This window comes from Eulemur rufifrons, chromosome 1 (genome assembly GCF_041146395.1).
Source record: "Eulemur rufifrons isolate Redbay chromosome 1, OSU_ERuf_1, whole genome shotgun sequence".
Classification (NCBI taxonomy): Eukaryota; Metazoa; Chordata; class Mammalia; order Primates; family Lemuridae; genus Eulemur; species Eulemur rufifrons.
In genome coordinates this window covers 8,646,125-8,673,100 of record NC_090983.1, presented here as the reverse complement: position 1 = coordinate 8,673,100, position 26,976 = coordinate 8,646,125, and the positions used below count along the sequence as shown (strand labels likewise).

At 42.2% G+C, this 26,976-nt stretch overlaps 2 protein-coding genes across 4 annotated transcripts in view; one reads left to right on the top strand and one right to left on the bottom strand.

Annotated features, from left to right (window-relative positions):
• The window catches only part of SP110 (SP110 nuclear body protein), a 29,693-nt gene extending 12,315 nt beyond the window's left edge, over positions 1–17,378 (bottom strand). For all 3 annotated transcript variants that reach the window (XM_069472014.1, XM_069472061.1, XM_069472106.1), the window contains exons 1-11: positions 17,058–17,378; positions 13,894–13,973; positions 12,961–13,029; positions 10,380–10,527; positions 8,560–8,728; positions 6,145–6,411; positions 5,734–5,817; positions 4,845–4,928; positions 3,378–3,455; positions 1,473–1,541; positions 221–373 (exon numbers count right to left, since the gene is read on the bottom strand). In XM_069472014.1, the coding sequence (XP_069328115.1) occupies positions 221–373; positions 1,473–1,541; positions 3,378–3,455; positions 4,845–4,928; positions 5,734–5,817; positions 6,145–6,411; positions 8,560–8,728; positions 10,380–10,527; positions 12,961–13,029; positions 13,894–13,910 (1,138 nt within the window). In that variant the 5' untranslated portion in view covers positions 13,911–13,973; positions 17,058–17,378. The remainder of the gene's footprint in view (positions 1–220; positions 374–1,472; positions 1,542–3,377; positions 3,456–4,844; positions 4,929–5,733; positions 5,818–6,144; positions 6,412–8,559; positions 8,729–10,379; positions 10,528–12,960; positions 13,030–13,893; positions 13,974–17,057) is intronic.
• The window catches only part of LOC138385647 (nuclear body protein SP140-like), a 70,182-nt gene continuing 56,327 nt past the window's right edge, over positions 13,122–26,976 (top strand). The window contains exon 1 of the mRNA XM_069471947.1: positions 13,122–13,431. Within this exon, the coding sequence (XP_069328048.1) occupies positions 13,418–13,431 (14 nt within the window). The 5' untranslated portion in view covers positions 13,122–13,417. The remainder of the gene's footprint in view (positions 13,432–26,976) is intronic.

The window sequence follows — 26,976 nt, the reverse complement described above, 5'->3', positions numbered from 1 at the left end:
CCCTGGGCCACAGCTGTCCCTGTCAACATATCTGTTTCTTCAACATAAACTCCTTAGGTGCACTAGATCCTTGCTGTCTCTTTGTCCCTCTTGTTACACCCCATCGTCATTCTCTGTACTTCTCCCTCCTTCTTCTATTGACCTTACAGATCTGTTAATACCTAACCCTGCACCTGCTCCAGGAGAGACCCTCCCACGTAGATTCCCTCATCAGCCTTACCCTTTGATCTGGACGCTTGGGCACATTCAGTTCTTGTCTTTTGGGCCGTTGTCACTACCTTCAAGTTGCAGGTTGTGTCGTCATCCTTCCTTTGAGTCACCTGATCCACCACTTGGAGCTTTTCTTGAGTGTCCTGCCCAGGTGAGGCTGTCCCTGGACCAAGTAGTGATTTGTGAATAGTTTAAGTTGGGGTACCCAGTAAGCCCCCGCCTATCCCAGTCAGTAACCTCCCTTTTCATGCCCCTAGCTCTCGCCCATTCAAGAGATCTCTGTACCCCTGTACCTCACTTTACTTCTATTTCTTTATAATTTTTTTTCTTTTCTTTTTCCTTACATACTACTTTTTCAAATGTCTTTTTATTATGCCTATTTTTCTCCCCCCAAATCACCACCTGCTTTCACTCCAGGCACCACTTGTTGAAGTCAACCAGATAAATTTGGGGAAATCCCAGACCACTGGGGCTTATTTCCTGATTTTTTCTAGCGTGACTCCTGAACCATTAAGTGGCAACATCTGAGGAGAAACGGCCATGGCCATGTAGTCTTGTCTAGGTGGAGGGTGGGTTTGTGTATGAGAGACAAATGCTGCAGTGTTGCTCTGGCTGTTGAGCTGGTTGTGAACATCAGTAAGGAATTCTTTTCCCTGACCCAGGTACCTGTGTTTCTGCACAACTCATACATATATAAAGAACATATAAATGCAAGTGGGGTAAGAGCTCAGATCCAACACATAACTGGCACAGCTGTGTAGATGGCCAGCAGAAATCTGTAAATGAACAGGTCAAAAATTGAACCCTCCCATGTATGTTTTCCCCCAAATATATTTGTATCTTCCTTCAGCAATGGGCATTACCATTTACTCAATCACTCGTGCCAGACATTGAAGAGTAAGCCTTGATTTTTTTCTCATTCCCAATTTATAATTTATCAAATCTTGTCGACTTTACCTCCCAAACTGATCTTGAATTGGCCTTCTTCTCTGCATCTCCAGTGCCAGATCCGAATCCAGGCTGCCAGTAACTGTCACAGCTTCTGCCCCCAATTGCTGCCCTGCCTCCATTCTTCCCTATCTCCAATTCACTCTTTAAATAGCAACCAAATTGGACTTGAAGGATTGTGTCACTTCACTGATTAAATCTCTTCAATGGCTTCCTGTGGCATTTAGAATAAAATTCAACCCCCCACACCTTGACCTGCAAGCCCTGCATGAGCTATCTCCAGCCTCCAGCCTCCTCTTGTACCCTCATCTTACCTCTTGGCAGCCTTTTTTTCTGAGGTCTCCTTTTTCGAGGTTCCCAGATACATCTTTTTCTTTTATTTCCTAAGAAGAAGGGATAAAGATAATCTTTTATAGTTAGAAACATAGATCTGCCAACCTTATATATCAATGATATTCAACTTTTACTTCTGGTCTTCAAACCTCATTAGCTAGGAGGTCACTGGTGATCTTAGGTGATGCTACTTCGTGGAGTAACTGGGGAAGAAGGAACTCTAAAGTGATGGAGGAGGGAGAGAAGTAAAGAAGCGGAAACGGGGAGTTTAGGTAACTCATTTCTACAAGAGTGGTTGTGAAATGAAGGAGAGGGCTGTTGAGGCACTGAAGTGAGATGAGGATCAAGGGGAAGTATTTTTTACGAGCTGCGATAGGCTTAGGCATTGGCTGAGTGCAGACCCTTGTGTGAGAGAGAGACGGCTGTGCTGGGCACCGGATACTGTAAGGCGAGGTGCAAAGACTGCCCGAGAGAAAAAGAGAGAACTGGAGAGGAGGAGGCAGGTGCAGTTAGGGGTTGCAGGGCTGGCGGTGGGAAACAACTGATACCTTTCTATGAAGCAGATGGCAAAGTCAGCTGTTGAGCAAAAAGGAGGAGGTAAGGGGGATCCGAGGTTTGAACAACAGAGATCAAAATTTGAAAGGATCACTGTAGGAAGTGGAATTGTCACACAGCTTGGAGAGATCATTTGTGCTGGAATCAGGAAGACACAGCGCGTGCACCCTGCCCTGCAATGTGCCTCTGTCCAGCATCGCCTGCTTTCAGATCCAGAGTGCAGAAAGCAGATAAGTAGGTTCCTCCCAGATCTGCCAGAGAGTTCTAGGAAAAGACAAAGAGGAAAGGCAGGTTAAGATAAATGGCCATCGATGACTGAAATGATAGATGCTGGACTCTAAGCTGGAAATGAGGGGCGTGAAGAACAGCAAATGGTGGACTGGAGGAGGGGAAGGCCAGTGGACTGGTGATCCGAATTAGGCTGAAGGACAGCTGTAGAGAAAACAAATAATGAGAAAACAGAAAGGGATAGTTCTGAAGTTTTTTTAGGATTGGGATGAGAAGGAGAGAGCAGAGGTTGAACAATAGCTGTAGAAGGAGCAAACTTCAAGGATAGGTGTCAAAAAAGGGAATTCTTAAATGAACTCTTGGGAAATTGAGCCAGGTTTGAATGATGAGGTCTATGTATTGCCTTTGGGCATGGAGGGATAAGAACTGGTGGAGGAAAAAGTCACTGGAAATGAGAAGGGTTCGAGAAGCCAGAGTCTTGGATGGGTTGTCTGCTGTCCATGTGTACCTTGACAGCATCTCGGAAGATGGCAGGACTTGAGGTTACAGAAAAACAGCCTTTGGGGTCTGCTGGGGAGTGATGGGGAAATCAATGGGTGACAGTGGTGATGAGAAGGAGTGTTTTAATTGAATGGCTAAGTCCCAAAGGAGAGGATGGGGAGCAAGTGACTAGATGGGGACAGTGGGTAGCAAGGGATGGGCATCCACCCTGCCTCCCACCATGAGGTGTGAGTGACAGAGGGCAGAGAATGCCCGGTCATGTCTAAGGAGGAAGCTGTGTCCTCTCTGGGGAACCAACTTTCAGTCAAGAAGTTGGTGCAACTAACACTCTAAGAAGTTGTGGATACAGGAGATTAATGATTTCAGAACAGGCAAGTCCAACAAATGCATATTTTGATGTTCCTAAATACTTTCTGATTTGCCTATAATTTTTATAAAGGCCTTCGAGGAAGGTGCAGTGAACGGGAATTACAGAAACAAACTATGATGGGCAGAGTGACTATAGTGACATCATGGGTGTTCATGACAAGAAATGATCAGAAAAACAGAAAGCAACTCTGAATTCACCTTTCTGACATCTAGAGGAGAAAGGCAATTCTTACGTTTCTTGTTTGAAGGTCTGATGGATACGTCCTGGGGCTCTTTCGGGTCATTTGGTTCCAGAGATTCATCTCTTATCACTGACAAAAGAAATGTATTTCATTTCAGAGCTCAGAACAGGCTGAAGAGAAAGTGCCAAGCGAAATCAATGGGAAAATTACAGAGGTGTAACCGAGGGCTGGGAATCTGCCAGCTCTGAGGGTTTCCTGGCTCTGCCTTGGTTCTACCAACCTGTGGTTATTGTTGCCTGTATGACTGTCACAGCGGACCAAGGGACAACTGCCCCACAGCACAGGCTCAGTCTGACCCGTTTAGAGAGATTCTCTTATCGGATGGAAGAGAGGTACCAGGGCTCCTGGCAGCCCTTGCTCAGGGAATGAAGCTGAGAGCAATGGGAAGTGGTGACATTGAATTCTCAGGGCCATGATGAAGAGGAATGTCTTTGTCATATGACAAATAGGTGTTACTGTTTAGATGTCTGTACATGGATATTTTAACTGCTCTGTCTATGATTATTGCACCTTGAGAAATAGTGAACGAGGCCAAGTGCCTTTTGTACTGCTGTACACAAGGACTGTATGAAGAAAGCAGGAGGTCGCCTGCACTGGCTAGCACCTGTTCACAGCAAATACAAACAAAATTCTGCTAGTTTTTGCTGCACAAAGACAGCAGGACTTGAAGCCATAACTGAGAAGATCCATCTCACAGAAGGTCGTAGTCCCCTTATCTGCACGGCGCTGAGATCTGTCTCCAGTTCTGGCTGCCCAGGAACGGGTAACTGAGGCAGGTGGCAAGCAGCCATTAGACCCTTGAAATAATTTATTACTTTTCAAATTAATTTAATAATATCTACTCTTAAAAATCCAAACAATATAGAAATGACTAGAGTTGAAAGTGAAAGTTTCACATAGTCAGGGTGGGACGAGGAAGAACCACCCACGTCTGCTGCATCCATTCCCCGTTAGGGCCGTACAGTGATTTTGTTCGTTTGCTTTGCATTTTGACGGAACAGTTTTGAGCATTACTTTATTGAAGTGGCCTCAGCCCCATGGCTGAGTCCAGGAGTCCGGCCCTGACTCAGTTCCCTGTGCTTTCCCTCTGGCGTTCCTGCCACAACCCCCAGGGATGGATGGATGTGGCAGATGGATGTTCCCCCTTTGCAGACACTTAATGACATTGGAGTCCTGGCCTAGCAGGTACTGGTGGGCTGCTGTCCCTCATCATCAGTGGCCCCCTCCAAGTCTACCTTTTCCAGACTGGCCTCCTTTGCCCTCCCCAGGGACTCTATCCATTCAGAGCTTGGGTCTCCCACCTGTCCAAGCTCCCAAGTGCTGGGTGGGCGGCCAGAAGCTGGGCCGAGTGAGCAGCTGAGAGCAAGGAGGAGAGCCCTGTCCAGAGAAGATCTAAAAGGCTTTTCCTCTTGATAGACACAGAACAAAGGCGAGCTTAAGTCGTCCAAATCAAGATACCTGGCGTAGGACATGAGGGAGCGCAGGACATCTCCTGAGGGTCTTCTTCATCTTTTATTTGGGGGGTCAGGTTGTCACTGGACACTGAGCAGAGGAAGAAAAAGAGTTACAGGTCCCAGGACCAGCAAGCAGGGACCAGAGTGAGGAGGAAGGACGGAGTGACTGAGCAACAGGGCTGGGGCAAGGGTGGGATAGAGTGGGAGAACGAACTACCACTTACTCTCAATTAGCCACTTGTTAATTTAATAACGGTACTTATTGTTTTCCCTTGAAAAGCTAGAAGATGGAATCTTCCGCTGTTGTTAGCTTCCTGATTATGTCAACCTTTTTTGGAAGGTATGTGTTGGAAGAGTGGAGGAAACATAATTTGGATCAAACAGGACCCCTGTTCTCAGTACTGGAGGGCTTAGAGTCCATGATATCATTTTGGACAATGCCCAATAATATGCCACTCTAATATTTAATGTAATCAAACTCCATTATAGTGATGGTTTGGGGAGGACAAATGACACAATTTTAGAAGCTAAATATTGGGCCCAGCAGACCTTTACACATTTTATCATCTTTTCTAATAATTTTGATACTACTACTCTTAGAATCCAAACCCTATGAAAATGAAGAAGGCTGAAACTGAAAGGCCCCCATGGTCAGGTGGGGGAGGATCAGGCGAGGGTCGCCAGGGCAGTGCTGCTCCTTACCGTGAATTCAGAGCAGTGTGTTGATTATAGGTTTGTTTTCATTGCCCAGTGAATGAATCGGCCCCCTTCTTTTTCTTTGTTTAGCCCAATTCTTTTTCCCGGGGTTCCTGCCACAGCCCATTGGTTGGCAGGTGTGTGTTCACCCTTCACACCACCTTGAGCTAAGCTAAGTCAGCCCCAGTCAAGGTTACCTTGCACAGTGTCAGGGGGAGGGCTGGGCATCTCGTGTGAGTTTTCTTCCTCTTTCATTTTGGGTGTTAAGTTGTCATTGGTCACTGGAGGGAGAAAGAAAACTCATCACAGGTACAAGGGCTGGGTGTCAGGGAGGAGGGTGGATGGTAAAAATGCCTGGAGCAGACGGAGCACCCAGGCCCAAGGGCAGAGGTTGGGATGTCCCAGCAGTGGGAAGCAGGTATTCTGGACTCTAGGCCTTACCCAGGCCCCAGGAAGTGCTCACAATCCTTCTTGAAAAGGGCTGTGTATGGGTGGATGGGTGCAAGGGAAGGACCAGACGAATAAAAGATGAGACCCTGGGGTTGTAGGTAGTATGGGCAGGTGCCCTAGGCTGGGCTGCACAGGTGTTGGATGGGGCTGTTTCTCACCTGCAGCTCTCCTTCCTTCCTGGATGAGTCCAGGGAGAGACACGGCAGGGTCAGAAGAGCTGGGTGGTTCGCCCGGGATCTCACTGCTTTGCTGCGAGGATGCCCCGGGCTCACTGCCTTTGGACACACGGAGCGGACAGCTGCGTGGAGCGGGTGGCGGCGGGGGCAGCAGCGGCAGGGTCTGGAGGGAGTGCCCTTGGGCTGGGCCGGCTGGGACTTCCAGTAGGGTCGGTGTGGCTCTGCTCCACTGTCCATAGGAAGTGGTAACTGGGATTGGTGAAGGAACATACATCAGCACCCTGGAGACTCAGAATTATTTGGGGATGGGAATTTCTTAACATGTGCCTTCCAATAGAACGGGGACATAGAGTTGTTCATTCTTCCCACGGTGCATAGAACCGATGCATTGTCATCATTATCCATTTGTGGCCCCTTTCTGTCTTATTTATTTGATTTGGGCATTCAGTACTGCAATAACTGCATTTAACCCCCGATCTAATACCAAAGTGGTTTTGCACATAAGGTTGCGTTTGAGTTTGTATCCAGGGATAGAATTTAGTCAGTGATGTACATGCTATAATTTTAATAGAGGTCTGTATTTTAATAAATGAACATATTATACCTCCATGGGTCAAATAAGAAAATAAAAATTCATTAGCAGGGTGAGGTTGTATCAAGACCTTTGTATTCTGGTTTCTGCTCATTTCTGCAGACCCAGTGTCTGTACCCTCTATCACACCCTATGATCTGGCCACATCAGCATTCTCTCCCACCTGCAATACTCCAGGCCCTTGGCTTTCCACATGCTGTCCCCCTGCATGGCTAGTGGCAGGTTTCTCTTACAATTCTTCTCCATCATTTATTTCAGAAGTAAAGTTGTCTCTGGTGGCTCACGCCTGTAATCCTAGCACTCTGGGAGGCCCAGGCGAGAGGATCGCTAGAGGTCAGGAGTTCAAGACCAGCCTGAGCAAGAGCGAGACCCCGTCTCTACTAAAAAATAGAAAGAAATTAGCCAGACAACTAAAAGTATATAGAAAAAATTAGCCAGGCATGGTGGTGCATGCCTGTAGTCCCAGCTACTCGGGAGGCTGAAGCAGAAGGATTGCTTGAGCCCAGGAGTTTGAGGTTGCTATGAGAAGGCTGATGCCACAGCACTCTAGCCAGGACAAAAGAGCGAGACTCTGTCTCAAAAAAAAAAAAAAAAAAAAAAAGGGAGTCAAGTTGTCTCAACCAGTGAACAGAAAGAGGAAAGTAAAAGGCTGGATTTTGGAAAGAGATCCAGAATGAAGTCACAGTTTCAGATCCAGGAAGATGCTGAAGCTCAGCCAGGGGCACATGAGCACGTGGGTCCCTGTGGCTCTCAGATGTACTGAGCGTAGCCTTTGAGTCCACGCTTCTCCTGGTGCTACCCTGATGCTGCAGCTGCCCGTGCCTGGGGGTGGGCTTTTCCCTCTGTTCAAGGAATCATCCCTCCCTTTGGGGAGGAACCTCTTGATGGTGAAGTGTCAGAGAGCAGATGTAGAGCTGTCAACAGTGGTGAATTAATGAAAATGTCACATCCAGTGTGAACTGGTGGTCCTTCCCTTGTTGTTCTCAAGTAAGTGAACATACGCTTTGGCCAAAGTGTTTTTTCTCCCACCTAACTGCCCCCCCTCGTACCCTGGCTTCTTTCTTCCCAGCTCTGTCACTGCTCTTTTTTCTTCTCCTTTATTTATCCAACCTCTTCTCTTTCTCTGTGTAATTCATTCTCCATTCTTTCTCAGGCACTCTCTTTCTGTGTTTATGTGCATGATTCTCTCCCTTCCTCTTCAGCTACCTTTATTCCCTCCTCTGGCTTTATAGTCTGCCTTCAGCTGTCCTTGTCTAGACTAGTGGTTAAAACCTTGGGCTCTGGTATTAGGAGACCCAGTTTGGACCCCTGGCTCTGCCTCTTAACAGACAAGTAACTTTGAGAAAGTTACTTCTGAGCTATAATAATGACTTCACAGGGTTGTCTTAAAGAGGACATGAGATAATGAAATAAAGTATTTGGAACAATGCACTGAAAAAAGATACTTCTTAATATCTATTTCTCTTCCTCTCTGGCTCTCCTTATCCTTCCACCAGACCTTGTCTCCATAACTTTGCGTTTCTGTCACCTTATGTATTCCCTAGACATCATCCAATATGCCAAAGTGTAGGATTTTCCCCAAACTTGTAGAACACGTAAGACAGAAATGTCTGTGTCCTCTAGAAACTCTTCTGCGAGAGTTGGCGTCGGAGTTAACAAGGGCTTGGTCCTCCAGCTGCACCTGTGAGGAAGTTGGCCCGGGCCTTCCCAGAGAGAAAGCAGGGGATGGACATGCATATCCCACAGGGCTGGGAAAAGACCCGAACTTTTATCATAGCAACTTCTCAAATGCAAAAAGTATTTACCACTCTTGAAGCTTTTGAAAATCGTCTTCAGACGGGGGTATTCATGCAGGTTAATTTCGCTGAACAGCGTCACCAGAAGAGACAGGCTGAAAGTCTTCTCCAGCTTGGTGAGAACATTGTGCACCACTCTGGATACAGGGACCAAATTACTACAGGCTTCCAGAGATTCCTTAAAAAATGGATGAAAGATTATTATAAATGATTACGAAGTTGAATGGAGACTTATGATACATTTGTGGTTGTCTAAGTTGTAAGAAAGCTACTCCTTTAAGAAGAAATTTAACAGAAAATGTATAAAATCCTCTAAGGTAGAGAGGTCACAGTTTCACATGTTTAGGTTTGGAACTTCACATATATTTGAATGACTAGTCATAGTAATAAATAATTTAGCCTTTAAAATAAGTCTGTTTTGTAAGCCTTACTTTTAGGTACATTTGAGGGAAGAGAGAAATTTTAAGAGAGGGAAGTGGAGTCAAATATGCTACTGTGTTATTATATCTTTAAGGCTCTGGGCAGGATTCTTCAGCAATGGCTCTAACCCGTGGTCACAGTGGCAATTCTGTGATTGCTTGTTAGCCTCCATGCATGCCCCCCCGCCCTGCCCCCGACTTGAGATGGCCTGAACGGGGAAGTCATCCAGAGAATTCCTCTTGCTGAGGGGATGGACAGAAGGAGAAACACGGCAGGAGAGAATTGATTGCAAAATCCTTACTGAACACTGATTAGGCTCAGTCAGCCAGAATTTGGGTACACAGCAGCGGATAAGATCAACATGGTGCTACCCATATTGAGAGGGTCGGGCACTGTCAGGTGGGGAAGATGGGCGTTAAACAATAAACACAAATAAATACCCAATTACAATGAGAGGAGTGTTGTTGAGGGAAAGTATAGATGGGTATGAAAGAATAATGAGGGGGTCTTAATTAGATGAGGGAGTCAAGGAGACCTCTCTGAGGAGTCCCACCTGGGCTGTGACCTGAAGAGGGGCTGGAGCCAAGCAGGCCAAGATTGGGGGAAGACTGTTCCACTACTGTTGGCACTTTTCTGGGTCTGGGGCTCAAGAAATGCTTAAAAAAACATAAAATTATATAAAAAGAGAGCCACTTTTATCCTCAGAGCATATCTCCCAGTGCCTGTCTGCCTCACATGAGAATGAACTGTGAGAAATAAGCTCTTATAAATTGGGGTGATGCCTGTAGTGGGTAGAATGGTGGCCCCCCCACACCCCAAAGATCTGCCCATTCAGAACCTGTGAATGTGAACTTATTTGTAAAAAGGACCCTTGCAGATGTAATTATGTTAAGGATCTTGAGGCGAGATCATCTTGGATTGGGGTGGGCTCTAAATCCAAACATCCTTAGAAGAGACACAAAAGAGAGAAGGCAATGTAGAGATGGAAAGAGATCGGAGATCGGAGTGATATGCCTAACAGCCAGGGAACACCAAGGATTGCCAGCAGCCCCCAGAAGCTAGGGGAGAGGCAGGGAGCAGATTCTCCTCAGGGCCTCTAGAAGGAACCAACCCTGTCAACACCTTGATTTTGGACTTCTGGCCTCCAGAACTGCAAGAGAATAAATTTCTGTTGTTTGAAGCTACCTGGTTTGTAGCCGTTTGTCATGGCAGCCCCCATGACACCCTAGAAACTAATACAGCCCTTATTACACGCTTTCTCCCAGCCATCTCCAACTTCTATGATAACAAACATTCCTGGGATGGGCCTTCCAAACTCTAAAAGCCCTGGTGGTTTGTGGTTTGAGATCTCAGTAGTCAGGCATACTTGAGGGGGTTAGGCTGCCATGGAAGGGGTCAACAGGACTCACCTTGTACATTCTGTTGGTGATGAAAGATTTGTCTCGGAGGCTTTCGAAGAAGGGAAATGGCTTGTGTATAGCATAGGCGATCTCCATCTTCTGGTAGATGAAGTGCTGAAAAAGAGCCTCTTCCAAGGCCCTGGTCACCGTGAACATCCTATGGAAAGAGGCATGATAAGGAAATAGAAGCAAAGACCCTGAGGAGTGTGGGGAGCTGCTCTCTGCGTTAAATGGGCAACAAAGACAGGCATTCCGGTCCCCAAAGCATCCCTTGCAGTCCACAAGGCAACATCTGCCTAAAAGGGTGCAGGAAACAATGACAATTCCCAGCAACAATGGAGGCCAGGAGTGAGTGACAATATGCTGCTGTAATCCCAAAGGGGCTGCAGGTAAACATAAGGCAGATATATTTTTTTTAAGGCAGATATTAAAAATGCTAATATTTATTGAGTGCTTCCCACGTGCCAGACCTTGTTGATCTTTAGAAAACCCTTGCAAGATGGTTTCTATGGTTGCACCCATTTGTACTGTTGAGGACACTGACACGGAGAGAGGTTTGACAGCTTGCCCTAGGTTGCACAACTTGAGAGTGGCAGAGTTGGGAATAAACTCCAAATTCTTGATTGCAGGCTTATAGTCTTAAGCTTGTGTTCTGTGGCCACATTGAGCTGAGTTAAACAAGATGGCCTGGGCTGCAGCTTGAGCCATTAACTAGCAATGCTCACGAAAAGAGACCACCCAAAACTGGGTAGAGGCATGGAAACCTGATAATATTTAGAAACTTTAATAAAACACTCACAATCTTCAATACAAATGAGCCAAACACAAATAAAGGCACGAGGGATGTGAAAAGCATCTTAGTAAAGGCAACTTAGCTGACTTGTTTGATGAATTCATTTCATATCTCAGAACAGACATGTGCCTTTTCCCATGCCTAGGCAACATTTGTAAAATTGACTGTATATGGATCATGAGAAAATATCAACAGGTTATAATTGGCAGAAAATTTACAGATGACATTCTTGACACATTGTCAGGAAAGGAGAAGTACTAACAAAAAATTCAATCACTTTGAAACTTTTAAACAACCAAGCAAACGTGGATCCCATTTTTCCAATTTCATATTGTGTCAAACAGAAAATTAAACTGTAATTAACAACTATAATATTTCCAGGGATTGAATCCTAGTGGCAGATTGAGCACCCCAGTCTCTTTCTCCTCATTCCAAAATCTTTTAAGAAAAAAATGCCATGAAAAGAATAATCCACAACAGTACTGGAGACAAAAAAAGATGCCACTGGGAGTCTGCTGGGGTGAGGAAATTCCGGAAGATAGAGAACAGATACGAGAAAAATCTCCTATTCACGATATATATTGCAAAGATCAGTGTAGTCAGAGAAAGCCAAAATCAACATTTGCTAAGAAGAGGAAGGGGCCCTGGTGCTCCATTTAGGATGATTCATTACACAACAGAATCCTCATTCTTCATCCGTTATGATTCCCAAAGATGAATGTAAGGCACAGACAGGTTAAGCCACCAGACCAACATGTTCAGCAGCAAAGCGGAGCTTGTCTGACACTATAAAGTCCCATTTTTCACTGTGTAAGATACCATGTCTCATACGTGACAGTGTTCAGGTTTTTATTATGTAAAGGGATCTTACAAAGGGATAAGCAAAAGACAAGCATTCAAGTAGAAAAAAAAGGACAAGACACGAACAGGCAATCAGTGAAAGAATAAGCTAAATGCTCAATGAATATATGAAGCACGTGTTAACTGGCCAGTAATCAGAAAGTGCAAATAAAGACAATTTGATAGCAGATTGCCTATCAAACTGGCCAACATAGAAAATAATAGCAATAATTCCAGCCATTGCAAGTGGAAATATAAACAGATCCAAACGTTCTGGAAACTAATTTAGTAGTCAGTGTCAAATGCTCCCAAATATGTATTTCTTTGAATTCCCACTTCTAGTAATTTATTGCAAGGGAATGATCATGAAGGTGCTTAGAGAAAATATATTAAAAGTTCATGATATAGTAGAGAGGAAATTAAATGTACTCTTCTTATTTCTTCTTTCACACCAGCTTCCCAACTACCTCTGGTTACTTGCACAATGGATAACGAATGAGTTCCTATTGTGGGCAGAGTGTAGGATCAGAACTTAAGACAGGGTAGAGGCAAATCTCACTTCCATTCACAATAATTTCAAGATTGTCCTTTTTTAAGCACCAAAGGAGGCAAGAAAAGCTTCATCTTTCTCTGCTGCACCCCTTTTAATAAAAGGATTTGTTCTGTAAAATTTGGATTCAGTTAAAAGGTCGCACTTAAGAACCTAGAAGGCCTTGTGTGGCCTTAAGGCCTCAGGTTCCCCATGTCGAGTGGAGTGTGTCAATGTCCTCCCTTTCAACAGTCTCCTAATAAGTCCCCCACACCTCCCTGCCTCGTTGGAAAACACTATTTTACAAAGAGAGAGCCTCGGAGTTTAAATAGTTGAGTTCCACCCTGTAGCTGCGGCCAGGGAATTAATTAGAAAAGCTCCGATCACCAAGAGCGAGGGGTAAAGCGGCGGAGGAGGCAGAAACTCACCTGGACGCTGGATTTGTTCCTGCCCCTTTCCAGGTTCGAGGGATGGGACCCGAGGTCACTCCCGGAAGACTGGGAGAATTACAGAGAGATGCCCGCGGGCAAACAGGAAGTCTGTGCGCTGACACACACGGTAAGGGGCCAGGCTTCAGAGGAAAGAAAAGTGAAAGCGTCCCCGCCCCGAGCGCGGAGCGAGCCCGGCCCAGCCGACCCAGCAGGAAGCCGAAGGCAGCGCTGTGCCTCCAGCCCGCCACCTCCGAGGCTCCCGGGGCTCCTGGGGCTCCCGCCGCCCCGCACTGGTAGGCGGACGTCCGGGCAGGACAGGGCTGCGAGCTGGCGGGGCAGGCCGCTGGCAGCCAGGAGCCCGTGGAAGCCGGACGGAGGCAGAGCCAGGGCCAGGGCAGCAGCTCACCGGCAGGCAGGAGCACCTGCTTCTGCAGGCCCCTTTTAAAGATCTCTGATGTTCATTGGCAGGTAGGATCTATGAGGAATTCTAAACTATAGCGATCTGTTTACGATGAAAGATTAAATCAATAATTCTCAAATTTGCTTGTCCAGTGAGTTCTCCCTAGCAGGCCACCCACAAACTCCTCAGAAAAAAAGATGGGAAACATGGTTCTAAGGCTTAAGAAGCCTTGAAACCAAGGTTAACCTGCCTTCTTTGCTTCCCATGGAGCTGCAAACACAGCACATCCCACCCAAGTATGTACAGAGCAACAGGTCTGGCTCCGTAGGCCACGACGACGGGGTAACAGGCAAGGAGACAATGGGATGCTCACAGCTGGGGAGGGTGGGCATCGGTGCCTTAGCCCTGTAACACGCGCACTGCAAGATGCAGGGTGCCTTAGCCCTGTAACACGCGCACTGCAAGATGCAGGGGGTAGCCGTGCTGAGGGATTCTAAGACTCCTTTATGCAAATGTCACATTTCACTTACCCGAAGCCCCTCCACATCACCTGAGAAACCCCTTCACGCGCATCCCAGGAGCCTGGCAGCAAGAACTTCTTCCTTCAGAGCTATTTAAAGATATATCAGTAAAATGCAATCAATCAATGAATAAAAATAAAAAAAACAGGAATGGGAAAATAATGTCAGTGTCAGATCAAGTAAAAATCATTACATGAAAAAAGACGTGAATAAGGATGAAAGATGCTTATTCTAAGCAATACATGCTCAAGAATACAGTACTAATGGGAAAACCTCACCTGTTAATACACTGCATTAATGATACATGAAATGAGAGTACTAAAATTATGTCTAATTCTTTTTTAGCTCAATTTTATTGAGATATAAAATTAATTTATCTTAAGTGTACATTTTGGTGAATTTTACCAAATGTAATCCTACCCCAATCAAGATATAGACCATTTCCATCACCCCAGAAAGTCCCCTGTGCCCTTTGCAGATAACCCCCGCCCTTAACCCCAGCACCAGACAGCCACTGATCTGCTTTCTATTACTACAGACTAGTTTTGCCTGTATTAAAAGTTTTATATGCATGGCAATATAGGGTATGCACTTTGCAGTGTATGGCTTTTTTCGCTCATTATAATGCATTTGAGATTCAGCCCTGTTGCAGGACAGTAATTCATTCCTCTTTAGCAGATGTGCTGGCCACCTCTTGCTCATCCTGTCTGATCAGCATGATGTCACCAGCGTAATCAATCAGTGTGATCAATCAGTGTGATACTCTATGTGCTGTCCAGGTGGTACAGATCTCTTTGAACTATATTATGACAAATGGCAAGTGAGTTAATATAACCCCGAGACAAAACTGTAAATATTAATAATATTTTTACCTGTCACTTGAGAACGTGCACTGTTTCTGGTCCTCCTTTCTAATTAGGATGGAAAGAACACACTTGCCAAATCCCTCGCCACACCCATGTACTTAGGCCGAGGGTATGGCCGGGGCTGGAGATCTTACTGCCAGGGCTGCCTATTTTCTTAGCCTAGTCTTTCAGTTTTCCTGTAAATTCCGTGAGTTACCCAATGTACTTCTAAGAAATTGACTTTCTCCCTGAGTTACCTGGAGCTGGTTCTGGTTACTCGGTACCTCCAAGTCCTGACTGATAAAAAATTGGGAACCAGAGACTGAATTGTAGGCAACAGATCTTCAAGAAAATACAATTAATCTGGGATCGGTTATCTGACATAATTGGACATAAAGTAGTGAACATCCCATTAGTGTTCAAAGAATTTGGTAGACTTCGGCAAGCAAGGGAAAGTTGGAAAATTACATTATAATGCTGGATTGCGATCGAGACTATGTACAATTCACTCTCCAATTCCAGGCATCAGATCCTAGTGCACTTAGCAAAAGGGAGAGAAATCTTTCAGATAGAATAAAAGCATCGACTTGCCTTTGGGGATTGTCACCTACTTGGCCTAACTCTGGCTGGGAGAACAGAGTAAGGAGGCAGGCTGGAGCTTTCCGGGCCCCCCTGGTCATATGGCAGTAAAGGAAGACATTAGGGACCAGGGATGGTCTGATGGTCCTACATAGTGTTGGCCCAGGCACCCTTATCTAGGAGAGACTCTGCAGTGAACACAGGGAAAAACAAGGCCATGACAAATAGGAGCTGAAATTCCAGGTTCGTGTTATCTGGGCTGACGCATGATGTTGCCAAGTAGATCTTTCTAGTAAACTTGGCAGGAACACCCCTGAGTCCCAGTCTTACTGCCAGTCAGCTGAGGAACACCAAAGACTTTCTTGTGCTTATAAGCAAAAGAAGCTGGCACAGTTTCAGAAATGCCCAGCACAGTAGTGGCCTGGGTCTGCCTACTGCTTAGGGGCAGAGAAAGGAGAGAGAGGGGACGCCAGAGCAGGTTGGCGTGATCTGTGCCAGGCCTTCTTGGGGCTGCCATGCCCCACGGAGGCCAGCAGCAGAGGACAGCTGTGCCTAACAGAAGCTCAGCTTATTGGCCCCTCTGTCCCAGAGACAGAGACAGAGAGAGACACCCATGCATGTGTATGACATGGTAGGCACAGTGACCCTGCCCACTGGAAAAGATGTCCTCGTTAATGTCCTGGAGTCTGTCCCAACCAGATTGGTATTTGCTCCTTTGGGAGAAAGAAAGCAGAAGTGGGCAGAGGGTGCCCTCTATATTTTGCAAACTTATGTATGCAAATTTCCTATCATATGTATACTGAGCCAGAGGCGGTGGGATTAGGTGGCACATACTTTGGAAGAGCACTGCTTTGCCTCTGGCCTCCCGACCCTCAGCACTGCCCTGCTGCTGGGCCTGGGTTCTACCAGTATCCGGCTCCGATTCACTGCCTGTCTGTCTTCAACCCATTGTTCTGCCTGCATTTCTAGTCCTCTGGTTTTATTTACCTATTCTATTTGCCCTTTGCTCTTTTATTTTTTATTTATTTATTTTTTTGAGACAGAGTCTCGGTCTATTGCCTGGGTTAGAGTGCCATGGCGTCAGCCTAGCTCACAGCAACCTCAAACTGCCGGGCTCAAGCAATCCTTCTGCCTCAGCCTCCCGAGTAGCTGGGACTACAGGCATGCACCACCATGCCCAGCTAATTTTTCTATATATATATTTTTAGCTTTCCATATAATTTCTTTCTATTTTTGGTAGAGACAAGGTCTCGCTCTTGCTCAGGCTGGTCTCGAACTCCTGACCTCAAGCAATCCTCCCGCCTCAGCCTCCCAGAGTGCTAGGATTACATATGGGAGCCACCGTGCCCAGCCTGCCCTTTGCTCTTATTTCTTTGTCTTTCAACTTTATACGGATAGGGCATGTTTTTATAAATTGTTTTAAATCCTTTACAGAATGAGGGCTGGGTGTAAGTGAAAAACTTGCATACGAACATAAATGTAATGCATATAACTTCCCGCATCACTCTATACTTCAAGGTCTAGATGATCTCAGCTCCAAACCCTTTATCCATCCAATGAGAAGCCTGTCACCCTTCTCAAGATTTCAGAGAAATGGTTGATGCTCAGTTTGTCCCCAGTCACCCCTGGCTGCAGTTGTAAAGTGCCCACATATTCAAGGAAACTTAGAGTTGCACCTCACTTGGGCTTCTCTGCCAAATTCTCTACACTTTGCCTTTGATTGGAGGAGTTGGGAGGGTTTTCTCTTACCTTTGGCTGCTTTCCAGAAATGCTAAGAAAATCCTCAGGTTTTATAACACCAGGCATTTTGGCTCTCGCCAGCTCCGTGTCTGAACACTAGGCCCACCCCGTCTGTCCTGCCCAGGCTCACCGAGGTGCCTGGCCAGACCCGGAGCCTGAGAGAAGATTTAAAGTGTCCAGCTCTCCCTTGTCCTCCCACGGCCACCTCAGCAAGGGGAAGGGACAAACATGGAGTTCACTTCCTCCCTGTATAGACGATGCCACCTCACCTCGAAACAACTTCGATCCGTTTTAGTCGAATGGACTTTTCCACCCTCTTCCCTAGGCATGAGTGAGCCATCCGGGTCTTCTGTGGACTCATGGGGCTGGCCTCGCTCCTCCTCCCTAAGCTAAGAGATGTCGTAAGATGGGGCGGAGGGAGGACAAGTGTGTCAGGCATCCAAGTGAGGCCCTGAGGCACTTTCAGTTTCTTTCCCCTTTGACCATGCTGAAGGATGGGCCAGTCGGCAGGCTGTCTGTAGAGCTGTGGGAAGGCACAGAAGCGGTGCAGATCACACAGGGCAGGACCCCCGGCCAACCTCAGGCTCCCGTGGGGCCAGCAGGGGCAGACGGCAGGTGGAGGCCGCGACCTCAGCTCCAGGTAGGTCATCGTCTCTGCTCCTGTCCATCTCTGGTAAGGTCCACATTTCATGTGTTTCTCGGGTGTACGGTAGAAGGAGATCATAAAAAAATAAACAATGAAGAAAAATCAGATTTTTTAAATTGCAGGAGAAGTGAGTTAGCTATTGGGGAACTTAAGGCCACCCTTTTCGCATCGTCATCTTAATTCCTTGCGACTCCTGGGTGGCCAGGCTGGTGCTCTTGAACTGCGTGGCCCGTCCGAGGCTTTGCTGCAGGGTGGGATGATTCCTCGTGACCTCTGAACTCTCTTATCTCCCACAGGCCTCCTTTATCCCCACTCCAAAAGATGATTCTGTCCAAAAAAAGATCTTTTTAGAAAAACTAAAGTCTACATCAGATATCTGTCTATTGTCACACTTTTCCAGCCTGTGTACTTATGTTCTGAGCCCACCCGTGTGGCCCTGAGCCCTGCAGTCATTTCAGGATCTCTGGATATTTGCTAGGAGGAAGCGAAAGTAGATGAGACCCAACCACCGATGCAAGCAGATGGGGAGAGCCTGTTGTTTTGTGTTTTTCTATTTTGGGGTGTGTTACCCGTCTGGTTAGGGAAGGGTGGAAATTACCTTTGAAAAATGCAAGACAAATACACTGATTCGGTTAGCCCTCCATATCCACAGATTCTGCATCTGTGGACTCAACCAACCAAGGATCAAAAATATTTAAAAATAAAGAAATAAAAATAACAACACCACAATAAAAATAATGTAAATTTTAAAAATACAATGCAACTACGAATTATATAGCATTTACATTGCATTGTGCATTATTAGTAATCCAGAGATGATTTAAAGTATATGGGAAGATGTACACAGGTTACATGCAAATACTACATCATTTTATACCAGAGACTGAGCATCCTCAGATTTTGGTATCCATGGGGGGTGCGGTCCTGCAACCAATCCTCCCAGGATACCAAGGGATGACTGTACATTCTTCTTGATAAAAATTAAAACAACGTACAAGTGTATGGAAACTCATCTAATTGGGACTCTGAGCCAAGGCTACTTTTGGGGCTGGTGCAGCCCCAAGAAAGTGTTGGCTTTTGCTACCAGCAGCAGCAGTGATGGCACCAGGCTGGTCTTCAGTACCCAGCGCCATCGTTCCGGCTGCGTATCTCAGCCATCGCATCTCCTCCATATGTTCTGTAGGGAAGGGAAGATGAGCTAGTAGAGCTCCAAGTCCAGCCAGCCCATGGCCTCCAAGCAGGAAAGGGTGGCAGTGAGAGGTGAGGGTGGGGTAATGCTGACCTTAGAGAATGGGCTGGGGAGTGTTGCCTTGCTTTTATTTTCTGAAAGAGATTGTGGAGAATGGTAGTGTTTCTTCCTTAAATATTTGGTAGAATTCATTAGTGATACTATCTGGGCCTGGTGCTTTCTTTTTTCTAGGGCTATGAATTTCTTTTTGTTTTAAAATTTTGGTTTTATTGTAATATCTTGTAGCCAGAGCATGTATGTAACCTGTTCAGATTCTCATTATTATTTATTGAAATTACTTCAGGGCAAAGATATGGTATGTTCTTGTGTGTTTAAGACTAAGAATTATTAAAAAATCAATTTGGCTAATTTTTTAAATGTACATTCCGTATATCTTTGTTCTTTTTTTTTTTTTAAATGTAATTGAGAAGTTAAGAATTGGAAGTAAAATGTTTTTAACAACAATGAAAGCTTGTCCACTAGTTATCTTAAATCTTAACTTTTAAAATACAAGTATTGTGAATTTTGCTTTCTATCCTGTTTGCATTTGCCTGATGAAACTTACGTGTCTTTTGACTATTACCATTTTTAACATAATTTCATCTTTGTTGTGCCTCTTATAGATTCTATTTTGATCATTTATACTATTAATAGAAAAAATCCAAACTCTGCAAAATAATTCAAAAAGGTTTATTCTGAGCCAAATATGAGTGACCAATGACCTGGGGATCCTAGTGTCAAGAGGTCCTGAGAAAATGCATCTGAGCCCACCAGGTTACTGTTTGGTTTTATACATTTTAGGAAGACAGGAGTTGCAGGTAAAAATCATAAATCAGTATGTGGAAGATACTGATAACATATAACAAGACATATCAATATCTTACAATATTGGAACATATATTAGTAACCTGCTCATATAAATAAAATCCAAAGAAAGTTAAACACCATTTCACATTTGACATGCTTCCTGTATGGTTTTAACATGCCAAATAAGCCTAATATACCTCTCTTAGACTTTCAGTGACCCTAATATATAAAAGCTAGCTTGAGGTCAAAAGGCTGGATTTAGAATTTGGGTTTTGAAAAGTTTGTCAAATAGCAAAGACTTGAAACACTTGTTCAAGTAGAATCACAAGCCACTATAAAATAATGGTCATTTATTTAACCAAGAGTGATAGTCATTAAAAGATTCTAAAGATAACATAGGAAGTTATATGGGTGCAAACCTTAACCCTTTTAAAGTTTAGTTTTTCTAGTTAGTCAAAAAACTAATAAAGACAATACAGGGATTATCTTGATAAAGCATAAAATCTTTGCTTCTTTTAGGCCAGTTACTGAAAAGGTAAAGAAAAATCTTCTGTAGTGCAATTTTTTTCAATTAAAAAAAAGAAACAGGTTATAGAATTAAAATGGGTACATTATGTAATTTCATTATGAGCAAATTAATATCTCAAGAAAACTTTGTTGCTTTAACCAAAAAAATTTTTAAATTATAATCAACTGGATCATACACAAAATTCCTTCATAAATTCCCTTTTATGAACCTTATCCCAACTTGCATGGACCATCTATAAACATATCTAAAGCTTTCTGTTTTGTCCTAACTTTCCCTTTTCCTAAATAACCAGTCAGTTTAGGACAAAAAAATTTCCTTACAAGATATTTCTCTACAATATTATTCTCCTTCCTTTCTGTTTAACCTTTCTTATCACAAATATATTTCTATATTCATTGTCTTTTTATGTGTCTTTCTCTTACAGGTTACTTTTTATTTTGTCTTTATTTCCTTTCTAAATTCAGATTTTGATTCAACCTTTAAATAACCTCTGAATTAGACAAAACTACATATATATTTCATAAGAATACATTTTACACTTATTTTATAATTTTTTCTTATTAAAAACATATTATTTGGAACACTTTATATAGAGAATCTCATATATTGACTAGAATTCTCATTTTTAGTAACTTTAAATTTTAGTGAAAACTCAAGAAGCAAAAAGTCATGAATTGTCTGTCATTAGACACTTGTTGTCATGAAATAAGATTTCAGGTTACTATAAAATTATAGTCATTTACTTAGTCAAATTGATAATTTAAAGATTTTTTAAATTTTAATTTTTTTATTTTTTTTAAAGCCAGTCAAATTTAGCAGTGGGGGATTGAATACCAACTTTAGTGACACTAATGTTAATAAGTTCTGATAACCCACTACCATCGGACCAGCCTAATTCAAAGATTTTTAAAATGTAAAAATCTTATTCTTTGATAGAGAGGAGACTCAGTTTCTCAAACAAGCATAAGACCTAATATAGACAGACTGAAGTACCAGTTAATGATTAGGCAGGCTGAATCTGTCTCTCTTTCTCTCTGCTTCCACCCCTTTTTGGAGTTTATTCAAAAGGTGAACAAAAAACTCTTTTATTATGTCTATTAATATCACATGAAAATCCAGTTCAAAAGAGAAAACCAAATTTTATCATTTTATTAGTGTATTAATGTGAAAGTTAATTTTAATAAAATCTTATAAACAAATCCATCTAATTTTAATCAATTTGATCATAAGTTAAAATTTTTACAAACCTTTTCTAACCTTTATTTTTTGCTTTTATATCCACTTAGTTTTAATCATCATTTACTTATTTAATTTTAAAACAGTTTTTTAAAACCTATAAATTAGGCACAAATTTTTTAACAAAACTATTAATATTTCCATGTCTTATAAACTTTTTATTTAAAAAAAATCTTATTTTTCACATATAATTGTTTCTCATTTATCTAGTAGTTTTAATTACATATATTGATCATGATGTCAACTCTTAGAAAAACCCAGGAAGTTAAAGTAACTTTGAACTGTTAACAGTCCCCAATTTTATTAACACTCCTAAATATAAAAATAAGATGTCAAGGTATATAAACTTAAACTTATGTTTAATAATGTTTTAGTATTTTATAAATGACTCAGAAATTTCATGATCATCCTCTTAACATAACATGACTTTAAGATTTTAAATTATATGAAAATTTCATTTGTATTTATCTCATTTATATTTACCTGATTTATCTAATTTATTTATTTATCTTAGCAGTTCACTTAGATACCAGTTATCATTTTAAGTTATTTTTCTGTTAACCATTTTTACACCCTGTAAATTAGATATATAACACAGACCAGGGACCCAAATATAGTTTTAATTACTACTTTTAAACTTATAAATTCTACCAAGAAAAACAAACACAAGTATTTTAATAAGGCATGGTATTTTAAATAACATAACATCATTTCTAAATTTTATAACTATAGTAGATGCTTTAAAATATATCTTGTTCAAAGGTGTTAATTGATTAGATTCTTCCAAAACACCACATCCCAAAACAAAATCTATTGACACTGTGGGGATCAAAGTGTCCCTGGTCCCCAAAATTTAGTCAAACTGTAGGGAGCAAAGGCCACTGTTCCCATAAAGATTTGCTAAAAATTTACTGACATGAAGCAGATTATTTAATAGGAGAAAAAAATTACAAACTTATACATGGGTGCCTCCAGAATGAACACTCAAAGATACAGGGGAAATTGTCCATTTTTATGTTTAGGGCCAACAGCATATGGACAGCCATGCAGAAACATGATTGGACAAAAGGGGTGCGAGCTAATGCTAAGAGGCTGAGTGGGGAACCCAGCAAGGCCTTTCTGTCTAGATCCTCTCTGGCCTCTCTGAGTGTGCATTCCTTCCTTCTGGGTGTGGCACAGGGCCCTTTCTGGAATGGGGGTTTTACAGTAAAACAAAGTAGGTCAGATAATAATTTTATGACCAGTTTTTACATAGCATACTTTTAGGTTTAATGGCTAGCTTTCAGAAAAAGGGGTTCTGTCTTTTATGACCTGCTTTGGGGAAGAGAGATTCTGATTTCTATGGCTAGCTTCAGGGAAGAATTAGAACAAGAGGCAGGAGGACAAGGCAGGGTCAGAGAACTTTTGCTTCTGAGGCCTTCATTTTAGGGGAGTTTTCTGAACCGCATCAACATGAGATCACCTGACTGTAGACGGAAAAGGCACCAATCCTTAGCATCTCACAGTGACACAAAGTGGTAACATTTTTTTTTACATGAGGATCAAGATTAAGCTGTTTTAAAAACAATCTTAATAGTCTCAAAGCTTTTTTCAACTTGGGTGTCAACTTGAGTACATGCAATATTTCTAAAGAGTAAGACTGTTTTGGGATTCTCTTTGGATTTTAACAATCATTCACTTTTTATCTTAAAATAAATTATTGTATAAAAATTAACAGTTCAGGAATTTTTTTTCCTAGGTGAATACTTTGTTATAGCAACGTAATGTACACATAACTGGCAAGCTTTTATAGATTAGGACAAAAAATGGACAAGACCAAGGGAAAACTAAAGCTTCCAATTTAGACTTTTGTAACTACAACTTCTAGGACAGCTTTGAATCCTTAACAGTACTGTTAATATCTGTAGAAAAAACTGTATTTGCAGTTAGGATTAAAAGATCAAAACCAAAATATTTTCATAAACCTCTGACCGTAAGTTTCTGTTTTTGTGCTCTATTTACTTGGCATTTTATTTATTCTAATTTGCTGACACTTATTTTTTGTTTAGGCAGGTCTACATTTTGACCTAATTAAGATCCTTTAAGTTAAACACATAGGTATTTTTGTTGGTAACTCAGGAGATTTAGCTACTGTCATTAGACCAACAGTATTAAATTTACCTTACTTATCAAAAATCATGAAACACAGTCTTTTGTCTTTGGCTGAGTTCATAGTTTTATAACCTTTGTGTCAAACTCTGACATCTTAAGAACATAAAAATGTCCTGTAAAGCCTAGGCAAAAAATGTATGCTGACAATTTAAAAACATTTTTACTCTTACTTTATCAATAATACTTTTCTAAATAAACCAGTTTATTTACTTTAGATTACTAAATTCATGTGACCCATTTGGATTTATTTAATTAATTTATGAGCACTCCCTTATTTATAAGCCAGTCCAGAACCATGTAGGCACAAACACCACTCACTTAAAATATTTTAAATATAATTAAAAGTTTAAGATTGAAATTATTATAATTTTATTATTATAGGTGCTATATATTCTCTCTAGAACAGTGCTTCTCAAATATTTTGGCTTCTGGATACTTTTATATTCTTAAAAATTATTGAGAACTCCACAAGAGCTGGCTTTTGTTTATTGGATTATATCTACTGGTATTTACCATATTAGAAATTAAAGGTTTGAATATTTAAAAATATTTATTTATTCACTTAGAAATAATAATGAACTTATTACCTGCTAATATAAAGGACATATTCTTATAAAAAATAATAAAACTTTCCAAAATAGAAATAAATTAGTAAGAAGATTAGCATTGCTTTACATTTTTATAAATCTCTTTGACATCGGGCTCAGTAGAAGACAGCTGGACTCTCCTATCTGTTTCTGCATTCAATCTGTTGTGATATTATGGGCCATTTAGCCTCTGGAATATTCCATTGTATATTCATGAGAGAATGGGAGAGAAATAGGGCAAATAACATATTATGAAAATAGTTTTACCTGAGTGACACCTGAAAGGGTCTTCCATAATCCCAGAGGGTCCCTAAACCACACTTGAGAATCACTGTTCTAAAATAATTTACAACGTTTAGACATGAGTATTTAAATCCATACATCACCTCCACACCTTGTCTTCAATCAACCATCTGTTAGTGATGCTTTCCAGTTCTTTCCCAGCAGAGCTTTGCTGGTATTGATTTCTTGGTTCTGTTATTGTAGCAAATCATCAAATAATTGTTCCCAGACCATGTGACAGTAAAAATGGAGTAGATTATTCTACAGGAACAAACAACTCCCAAATCTCAGTGGGTCATTCGGCCTCTGCTTCAGAGGACCTTCACCCTGTACTCTATCTCTGGCTGGAGAGCAGCCACCATCTGAAATGACAGCCACTGAGGAACAGAGAACATGTCTAACCAGGTGCTAGCTATGAATTCTTCTTCCAGAAGAACAGTTACTTCAAGGGGCTAGGGAGGTCAATCTTACCTTTGCCCAGAAGGAAAGAACATTGAAAACTGTGTGCCCAACACAGAGGGTGCATGAGTGGAATATTTTCTGAGTCTTTCTTGAGAGAGTCTCACTCTGTCTCTGGGGCTAAAGTGCAGTGGTGTCATCATAGCTCACTGCAAACTCAAACTCCTGGCTCAATATCCTGCCTCAGCCTCCCAAGTAACTGGGACTACAGCTGAATGCTACCATGCCCAGCTAATTTTTTGATTTTTTGTAGAGATGGGGGTCTCGCTCTTGTTCAGCCTGGTCTCAAACTCCTGGCCTCAAGTGATCTTCCTGCCTCGGCCTCCCAGAGTGCTAGGATTACAGGCATGAGCCACTGTGCCCAGACTCTTTGTACATCTAATATTGATTCTGCCTTCATACATGAATAATTGAACAGGGTGTATATATTTTTCAGTCATTTCCTTTTACCCCTAGACCTGGACTTGAATAACTATTTTATTTTTATTTCATAATATTAGGGGGGTACAAATGTTTTTGGTTACATGGATGGCTTTTGTAATGTTTGAGTCACAGCTATAAGTGTGCCCATCACCCAAATAGTGTTCATTGTACCCATTAGGTAGGTGCCTTCCACGCCACTTGATTTCCACTGAGTTTTTCTTCCCTCTGTGCACGTGTGCTAATCAGTTTGTTCCAATTTAATAGTGAGTACATGTGGTGTTTGTCTTTTTATTCTTGAGATACTTCACTTAGGAGAATGATTTCCAGTTCCATTCAAATTGTTTCAAAAGGCATTAATTCTTCCTTTTTATGGCTGAGTAGTACTCCATGGTATACATATACCACATTTTATTAATCTCATGAATTGATGGGCATTTGGGTTGATTTCACATCTTTGCAATTGTGAATTGTGCTGCAGTAAACATTAGAGTGCAGGTACCTTTTTGATAAAAAGACTTCTTTTCCTTTGGGTAGATACCCAGTAGTGGGATTGCTAGATTGAATGGTAGGTCTATTTTTAGTTCTTTGAGGAATCTCCATACTGTTTTTCTTAGAGGTTGTACTAACTGCAGTACCACCAACAATGTATAAGCGTTCTTTTCTCTCTCTATCCATGCCAGCATCTATTGTTTTCGGACTTTTAAAAACAGCCATTCTAACAGGGGTAAGGCAATATCTCATTGTGGTTTTAATTTGCATTTCCCTTATGATTAGTGACATTGAGCATTTTTTATATGTTTATTGGCCATTTATCTATCTTTTTTGAAAAGCTTCTGTTTATGTCTTTGCCCACTTTTTAATGGGGTTGTATGCTTTTTTTTTTTTTTTTGAGGCAGAGTCTTGCTTTGTTGCCCGGGCTAGAGTGAGTGCCGTGGTGTCAGCCTAGCTCACAGCAACCTCAAACTCCTGGACTTAAGCGATCCTACTGCCTCAGCCTCCCAAGTAGCTGGGACTACAGGCATGCGCCACCATGCCCGGCTAATTTTTTCTATATATATTTTAGTTGGCCAGATAATTTCTTTCTATTTTTAGTAGAGATGGGGTCTCGCTCTTGCTCAGGCTGGTCTCGAACTCCTGACCTTGAGCGATCCACCCGCCTCGGCCTCCCAGAGTGCTAGGATTACAGGCGTGAGCCACGGCGCCCAGCCATGTATGCTTTTTTATTGCTGATTTTCTTGAGTTCTTTGTAGATTCTAGATATTAGTCCTTTATTGGATGTATAACTTGTAAATATTTTCTCCCATTCTATAGTTTGTCTATTTGCTTTGTTGATTACTTCCTTTATTGTGCAGAAGCTTTATAATCAAATCCCATTTATTTATTTTTGTTGTTGCTGTGATTGCCATTGGGGTCTTAGTCATAAATTCTAGGCCAATATCTAAAAGAGTTTTTCCTACATTTTCCTCTAGAATTCTTATGGTGTCATGCCTTACATTTATGTCTTTTATCCATCTTGAATTAATTTTTATGAGTGGAGTGGTGAGAGATATGGATACTGTTTCATTCTTCTGCATGTGGCT